Raw genomic sequence first — 9,715 nt, 5'->3', positions numbered from 1 at the left:
GTGAATAATTGGGGAAAAGAGAATCTATCGAAAATCCCTTCCTAATAAACAGTCAACATGTACTACTGTAACTCATTTTATAGACACTAACGTAATGAATGGTATATAGATGGTATACTGGAAACGCGCGAAGGAAACATTAAATCACGTATTAATTTAAGCAATATTCTTCGCGCTAATTGGCTATTACGCATCACCTGCAACAAGGGCGCCATGAAATCCAGAGTTATTAACTAGCACGCCCGTTTCTAAAAGTTACTCTTCGTTGATCAATCACAAGATGTGTCTTGCTATTACTTCTGTTTCTTTTCCAGCATAGCTTCGCATCGTTAATTTTATGCATATATCGAAAAAATGAGTAGATGCAATTTAAAATAGTAAAAAGATTAAAAGAATTTTAAAATGTTAATGCATTATTTTTCATCTATTAAAGCGAATAAACAAAGAATGAACTTGCTATTTAGTTTCTGTTTCGTACAATTGATGAACTCTATTTTCTACCCGTGTTAATAACACCTAAAAAACATGTTACGTGCATATATGTGTATGTGCCTTTTTCTTTTTAAAAACAAAAAGCGAAGACACTCTTTGGCTAATCCTAGAAACGATGAAAACAGTGTATAAACAAGAATTATTTACTACGAATGGGTGCATTATGTGATAGAAGTATTGTTCTTATCTGGTACGATGATAATGATTTCGAAATCAATTTACCTTACTCAAAACGAATGCTGTTTTTGTTTTCATAACATGATAATGCGTGTCAGGACGAATTCAACGAGATGCCATGTATGTGATTTCTTTTTATTGAAAACGATGAAACAGTCCAAAAATGAGGGTTAAATCGCAACACGCTCCTGACTATAGCGTCTGTCCTTTAAGTATATTTAACTTCGTGTGCAACTGAAGTGAATCAGATACAAATATTAAATCCTTACACTATAATATCGTGTCGGGCTCCTTACGATGATTTCGAACGTAATCACCGAAATTTTAATTTTACGGTCTTCTTTTAAAACGCAATGAACGAAACATATTATGAGTCAAAATATATATATATATATATATATATATATATATATAGCCGTGCATTCTTCAAATCATTCTTACCTGAGGATTAACAAGAAAGGACTAAGTGGTAAATAAATACCACCACAGTGGTAAATAAATAGAAACGATGTGAAATATTTCGACATTAACGTTCACGTGCCCTGTTATGTAAAATAAGTAGCATCGGTTAGCTATTATCAGACACGTTGAAAGCTCATTTTTCGGTGCCTGAAATAAACAAATTTTATTCTATATTTTCGTCTGATTTTTGTATATCGAATCACGTCTCTTTCATGTCATCGCGAATGAATAAACTGTTTTGAATAAATGTTTTTGTTAATAACCTCGCGATAAACAAACGCAAGTAAAATCTTTGAAGCATTATACAGAGTGATGATCTTGATTGCGTGTTTTTAAACATTGTTAAAATCGGAGCGTGATTCCGTTTTGTATCTAATTTTCGTATTTTTGAAAGGCGAAACAACAGGTCATATCCAGTTTACAAATTACTCTATATAAGTTTATAATTAATAAAGAAGTACTCTTAAAATGTAGATAAAAATAATTATGAAAGTAGCAAAGAATATGAATCAGAGATTCGATAAAATTCAGATCACTTTGTATATGTTCATATTAATATAATAATAATTTAATGTTTAGTATACTGTATGCATTTTTTACAATCGTAAATCTGAAGTATAGTAGTAGAGGTTAAATATTTGTAAGAAAACAAAAACTTTTATTATTATTATTATTATTATTATTATTATTTTACTATATACATTGTACATGTATTCTAGATGTGTTATTATTATATATTTATATAATAATACATATAATAATAAATACAATAATACATGTATGCATATAGTATACATGTAAGTTTAAAGTAATCTTACCTTTTATCAAGTACAATACAGACAATTATTCACTTCTTATAAAGTCACTTTTTGCAGAAAGAATTATTTATATTTCAGAAACTTAAAAGAAAAAACAAAAGTTGTGCGACAATTCTGTTAATTGTATATGTCAAAGCATCAGAAATCACATTGTGTGTGTTACAATACTTTCTCACGCTTCACACTACTTTTACTTATTCTCTAATCTTTCTAAAACCACTAATTTACACTTGCAAGATAATAAAAAAATAAGTATGAAAATAACACAACATATAAAAATTAAATAGGTACGTTTAATATATACTCACGTAGAGAGAAATATATGGACAAAAATCATTTTACTAGGCCAGGAACACGTTTTGGACCACTGTGTGCGACGTGCATAACATCAAAACGTCCGTAAATGCGAAACTATCCAACTGAATTTGATCAAAATGGTCAGTAGTGTCGCCATCTGTTGTGTGACGCGAATATTCGAGACAAAGCCATCGTCTAAAAGCAATTATCTGTGTTCAAAAACTTATGATACTAAAGGAATCATCGGATTTTGCTGCTAATACAGAAAAAATTGCAATGGAAGCTGGAGTAAATACTAAATTACACAATAGACAACGTTTTAGAGATAATATAGATACAGTAGAATTCTGTATATCGCAGTACGGCCTTAGTGCGAACTAAAAATTGCGCTACTTACAACTTACTTATTATATGAAAACGTATGTATTATTACACTATGGGAGTTATTTTTACATGTATTTCCAGGTAAAAGCAGTTATATTATTTTGAAAAAGAATTTATCACAATTACAAAGAATTGACTACTATTTATATGAAACAATTTTTTACATTATTTTCGACCATAACATCTATATGTCTCCACGAAAGATCAATAAGTTGGGCAAAAGATTGATATCAATAGAAAAAATATTAGTAAGTTTTAAACGATTAAAATATGGTGATAACTCAACGTCTATGTGTTACCAACAAAATTAGTAGAAACGAATCGATAATTCCTACAATTAAGAAAAATAATATTAAAATTTATATTACAATTACAAAGCTGCTGTTCGTTCATTAATCAGTTTAAGGAACTTTGGTCGTATAAAAGATTTTTTACTAACAAAACTAGGAAACTGTTTGATAATATGGATAGAAAATTGCAATACGAAAAAATTATATCTTTAGATATCTATTTAATAAAGCACGTAGCACGAAATTTTTATAGACATTTAATAAAAAAAGTGGAACATATTTTTTTACGAAGAACTGCACAATTGTGAGTTTAATTGAACTTTATCAAAAAAACATTACTAGTTAGATGATAATGTTTCTATAACAATATTCTCCAATATAACAATAATTTAATTGCTAACAACAGGAAGTATATAAACGCTTACAATATTGTCTCCAGAAAGATCACATTATTCAGACATGATGGTGGCTCAGCTTCTGGGACAATATTATAACGTACAGCATATTACCAACTATTAACAAAGACAAATTGTACTTATTATTGACGATCAGATAATGGTATTATCAAGCGCCGTAAACGTTTATCGCCTCCAAATAATATTCAGCATTCGTAGTTGAAATGAAATATACAGTATATTCGCTTCTTACTAACGTGCCTATTCTTTTTGAACTATCGGTAACGCTGAACGCGACACAAAATGGTAAGAGAACTGAGAACAGTCTGTGGTAACGTTCTCTCGAGCTGAGGATCGTCCCTCTACCGTCGACGCGCTGAGATAGGAAATCATCAAATCTTACTTCACTGTTTGGCTATTCTTATGCACATGGTCTAACACGGCAAACTATCGACGTGCCACCTAGAGTAACTAGTTTAAGTTCGATTAAAAAACTAGTCACTAGAATAGTTCTTTTTATACTTGGCCTCAGTTTCCCTGCTTAGCTGAAAATCATTTTCAAGTGCTGCATCGTTGCATCCAGTTGCATTATCCACAGTCAGTTCTGTGAAGTTTCATTGAAACAGGCCATTGAAACGTCCAAGAGAGAACTGTGTGGACAAGTAAAGCAACTCCTCAGGACAAAAGGCTAACTAAAAGTTATTCTTCTTATATCTCCTCTTTAGGTGAGTTACTAACTGTTTTTGTACTTTGCGTTGTGCGTACTTGACTTTTTAAACAAATTAAATAAAAATGAACTATAGGAAATTGTGTTGTCAATGGATTATAGATTAAAATATTTCAGTGCTTCGTATTATTTTTACAAACATTTTATTTTAGTTATAAGCATACAGGAACCATAAACTCATGATTATAGCCTCCATGATTCACATCATGTGCTTGCATTTGTGATGAACAGTATTCTATATAGAAGAGTATAAAATTGAAAAGGTATCCTTAAACAAAAATTTGTTCCACGTTCCAAATTATTGACACGTGTGATTTTTAAGTTGAAGAGACCTAATAGTATTAACAAAAATTTTAAGTGAAAATAAAATTGATATATTAATTAATGCAATGTATAATAGTCCCTAACATACATATGACTAAATAAGTCACTTTTGATGTACATTCAACATAGCAAGATACTTAACCCTGATTAAATAATTGATTAAAAGTATGAATATATTTTGAAACACTTATTTTTTGCCTGTAATGTCTGGCAATATTACATAAGAAAGATAAATCGTGATGATAATTTATTAAATATTCTGGGTGCTCAGTAATATATGAGAAGGAAATGCCTCTAGGATGTTGCAGCCTTTGATAGCTTGAACTAACAAAGAAATTTAAAATATATTTGTAAAAAAATAAAAATATATTTGTGACATATTTTGTTAATTACCCATAGAATTAGGGGTCAGAAGCATGTTAATCTATTCAAATAAGAGGAAATATCAATACTTTCAAAATCAACTTTAGCAAGTACTATATTTTCTCTTTTGTCTGTTTTACTATAAAATTAATAATATTTGTTTCAGATAAAAACTCATAAATAATATTTTGCAGATATCAGTTACAATTAAATAGCAAACAGTTTCTTCTACCAATAGGTATGTAGATTTTTTTAAATTACTAAGGACATGTAATCGATTATAAAGGTCTCCATATGCTACATAAGAATTTACTTAATATTGTATAATACAAAAGGAAATGTTAATAAACAAATAATTTTTGCCTTATCCATGTCCATAAACATTACATTTATTAACAGTGCAAAAAAAGAAAATTTCAAACTCAATAAAAATGAAGCCAGAGAAGTCTCTGTACATGTAGCATTAGTTTAACAACACAAATATCTACATTCTTTGAGTTCTTGAATTGCATTTTGCAACACAGTCAAGCATGTTTGAAGAAGATGTTTGTCATAACTACTTTTGTTAATCATGTTTGACAACACTACCTTTGTTAGTCACAGTTACATTTTAGTAGGAATTTATGATTACCTATTAGTCAATAGTCATTTGGAATATTAAAAATCATTTTTGTTTGTATTTCCTCAAGGATTTCTATATTCCTATATGATGTTTATAGTTTGTTTTTTTTAGTATATATTACTGCTTTTACTAATTTTAAGATATAAATATTTTATCGATTAACCAGCTATATACACACATTACATGTATAATAAAAACTATTTCTTACTCAATATCAACATGCACATTCTACATTAAATATTAACATGAACAATCAACCTTAACCACTACATTAAATATTACTTCTTTTCGATTATGGCAATATCCATGGTCCCATATTTGCTGCAAGTCATGATTCTTTATAATGTATTATAGGACTTTATTACAGTAATCTTTCCCTAAAAGTCTCGGGGTCGGAATTGAAAGTGTATTTCAAAGGACTAGAAGACATGATTCTTCGAGCCTCGCGGCTCGCCTTTATACAGTAATTCCTCCTAGAAATGTTCAGAGGTCGGAATTGAAACCGGCTGATCTGAGAATACAAAGTCGCGATTCTTCGAGCCTCGCGGGTCATTTTTACAGAAACTCGGGGCAGTCGACAAAAAGGGCAGCTGCCAGCATGCCGATGTATATTACTATGTATACATAGTAATGCTAGAATAAAAACGATGATTTAATTTTTTTATTTTCATCGCATTCTAAAAAAGATACTACAAAACTTAATATGTTTGCAGATAAAAGTAAATGCGAACTTAAGCGACAAAGAATAGTAAAGCCACAATATGACGAAATAGATAAAAAATTATTGTCATGGTTCGTATAAGGAAGAATACTTGGTTACCGTATGACCTATGTTCTTATATTAGAAAAAGCGACGGAATTAAAAGAAAGTTTGTCGTTATGTTCGCGATTTAAAGTGAATAGTGGCTGGTTAGCAAAATTTTAAAAAACGACATCGCATAAGCTTGGTAAAGATGTACGAGGAGAAAGCTAGTGTCGATCAGGATGGAGCGGATGTTTTTGCAATTAATTTTAAAAAAATAATAGAGGAAGAAAATATAAGTTTGGAAAATGTTTACAAGTTGGGCGAAAGTAGACTCGTATGGAAGGCTCTTCCGACGAAAACACTGGTTGGAAAAGAAGAAAAGAATCTTGGTGTACATGAGGCGAAAAAAGATAGAATTACAATTGGCTTATGTGCAAATGCGTTAGGCACACATAAGATTATGCCTATTGTAATTTACAAATATAAAAACCCAAGAGCTTTGAAACACGAAATTTCGTTACCTGTCATTTTTAAATCGCAGACAAATGTATGGATGGACAAAACAATATTTTTAGACTGGTTTGAAAACCATTTCAAACCATCTGTAAAACAATATCAGGAGGAAAAACAAATATCAGGGAAAGTAATCCTTTTGTTAGATAATTGCGAAGCTCATAAAGCTTTGCTACAAGAAGATAAAGATTTTAAGATTATGTATTTACCGCCCAATACAACATCTATTCTTCAACCGATGGATCAAGGAATCGTAGAGAAAACAAAAAGAATTTTCCGCCAGAAACTCCTGCAGCGTGTTTTAACGTATGATAAAGGAATAAATGAATTTTATGCCGATTACACAATAAAAAACTGCATTGACATTTTATCCGAATCCTGGTCGGAAATTACACAAAGCGATATTAAAAATGCATCGAATAAAATTATTAATCCTGCTAGTAGTCCCATTCAGTCGAAAACAAGAGAGCTTGTACCTGATTGGCAAGGCATGATAAGTGAGATCACAGGAGAACAATGTACTCCGGCACATGTTACACAATTTTTATTAAACTGTAAAGAAGCAGAAAGAAAAGACGGAGACATAGAAATAAAAGAAGAACCGTCGGACCTTCAAGAAGAACCGCAAGAAATTTATGGAGGGAGCAATAACGCAACTGGGAACAATGAATTACGTGTAATATTTGAGAGATTGATATTTTACAGTGCAAAAGCACCAGCTTGCATACAATGCATGGTGCAGGGAATAAAAATATTTTTCTTGGGCAGAGAAAATTAAATAATTAAGTATGCATACAATGATAAAAGTTTGCAGCCAATTTGAATTATTTATAAATTAATTCTTTTTTATATTATTTGTTATTTGGAAGTAGAGAAAAACCACCATCGTAGGCCACGATACTAGACAATTCCAAGGATGATACACAATAAAACAATTTAATGTAGAATATAATTTTGCACTTATTTAATTATACATGAAGTCAATGCAGCTTTCTAATGTACAGTTATTATTAATATGTCTGGTGAATACGACGGGTGGAGTAGAACTTCCCATTTAGGCGTTTCCAAGTAGGTTTTTACCGGTTGTACAACATGTGACCGAGCATTATCATATTGCAAAATCACTTTGTCGTGTCTCTGCTCGTATAGCGGTCGTTTTTCTTTCAATTCTCGGCTCAGGCGCATCAATTGTAATTGATAGCGATCTCCCGTGATGGTTTAATTCGATTTGAGCAGCTTACAATAAACTACACCCAGCTGAGCCGTCCACCGAATGCAGAGCAAAAGCTTCGAACCATGGATATTCGGTACTGCCGACGATGTTGATGCATGGTCGGGCTTACCTCACTATCTTCTATGCTTAGGGTTATTTTAGTGTTTTAGTTATTTTAGTTATTTTATCCACTTTTTAATGCCAGTCACAATACGATGAAAAAAAACTTTCCTTTTTTGTCGTTGAAGCAGCTGTTTATACGTGAAAAGACGTAGTTTGAAGTCTCTCGGCTTCAACTCTTACGGCACTCAATGTTCTTGCTTTTCAATCATTCCTAATACTTTCAAACGTTTCGAAACTGTTGTTTGATGAACAGTTAGTCAGTGTTAATATAGGACTTCTTTTAACTGAATGGTGTAGACAATTTATGATTTATAGAAGACCCATTAATACTTTGACTGCCACGCCAACCATCTTAAAAATTGTATAAAATCAAAGTATTTTATTTAGCCAAATTAGAATTTAGAAGATACGTTGTAATTACATTTTCTTACGTTTTGCGAATCCTAATAAAATTAGGAAGATCTAAAATACACTAATGCACAAATAAATTTTCAAATTTGAGTAAATAATTCCGTCAGCCACATGTGGGTGACGTTGTAGTCAAAGAGTTAACAGGAGAAGTATGTATATGTGAATATTTTATAACAAAATTTAGTACAATCACCTGAAAAAAATGTACATGACTTGATTTATTTATTTTGTAATAAAAGATCAATAAACATGAAAGTAAAGTTGAAGAAAGCCAATGGAATATGAATATATAATTATAATGTTGTGGCTAGCAACTAGCGAAACCCTAGAACGACTATTAGAGATAACGTGTATATATATACGAATAATACGTGGCGGTAGACCTGTTCTCATTAAGTAGTTTAAAAAATAAAAATGGAGAAAAACGACACTGTGATTTTATTGCGACTTTATTTGGTGACCTTGACTTGATCGCAGTTTAGTGTTTTATGTTTCTTGTACGGTATAGAGAAGAGACTAAATGAAAAACATGAATGTAAGCAAATGTTAGAAGATTCGCCGGCGACTTCGAAGATAAGCTGCATCGATGTATACATTTATCGTGTTTCATCGTTCTGGTTCCATCAACTCGAGCCGCAAAAATCCCGCTAAACAACTTCAACAAGACAACCAAATTCTACAGCGCAGTTAGAGTCAATATACATGCTACAAGTGCGGACGTTTTTAGCAAGCAACACATCGGAAAATAAGAAATACGGAACGCTAAAAAAGGAGTGGGACCGTTGATCTTCAGTGCCCCAAAATCCACGTATCGAGAGGCTATCGAAGAAAAGGAAAACATAGGAGACAGAAACTAAAACAGACGCAGGCTAGCATAAATAGGCGACAGAATCCGCTTGAGTATTGTTCAAACTGAAATCGCGAGCCCCTCTAAAGACAAAACGATTTTGAGATGCTCCACAAAAAACAAGAGAGATTGCCAATTGCAGGTGTCGGCACTATCGCAATCTGGCACATGGTATCGCCCAAACAGATATTTATGAAGACGCTCAAACACACGGAGAAGAGGAAACTCGACAGCATGAGAGGTGGGGTCTCACTGCAAATTTGGAGTGCGAGACCTACTTTAGGTCGCACCTACCTTACATCTGAACTAGATGTAAGAAGCGATGCGATCAGAGAATGACTCAGGAAACTAGGATACACACCAGTTAATACGGCGATCAATGTTGACCTATGGATCTCCGTCGTCGATCAACAGACGAAGGAGGAATATATCTAGTGAACACTTTCTTGAACATGTGGACGTATCCTCGCACGCACAATAAATGCCAAACCACGAAGTCGAGATATGAAATG

At 32.1% G+C, this 9,715-nt stretch overlaps 1 protein-coding gene across 1 annotated transcript; it reads left to right on the top strand.

Annotated features, from left to right (window-relative positions):
* Window positions 1–3,816: 3,816 nt before the first annotated feature.
* On the top strand, window positions 3,817–8,631 carry LOC117222971 (tigger transposable element-derived protein 1). The gene is made up of 2 exons (XM_076525587.1): window positions 3,817–4,040; window positions 4,896–8,631. Exon 2 carries the CDS (start codon window positions 6,305–6,307, stop codon window positions 7,385–7,387), a length of 1,083 nt encoding a protein of 360 aa, XP_076381702.1. The 5' UTR covers window positions 3,817–4,040; window positions 4,896–6,304; the 3' UTR covers window positions 7,388–8,631.
* The last annotated feature ends 1,084 nt before the right edge of the window (window positions 8,632–9,715 follow it).

Source organism: Megalopta genalis, chromosome 12 (assembly GCF_051020955.1).
Source record: "Megalopta genalis isolate 19385.01 chromosome 12, iyMegGena1_principal, whole genome shotgun sequence".
Taxonomy (NCBI): Eukaryota; Metazoa; Arthropoda; class Insecta; order Hymenoptera; family Halictidae; genus Megalopta; species Megalopta genalis.
Note: the sequence above shows the minus strand (reverse complement) of the source record. Positions and strands in the feature narration are given on the sequence as shown.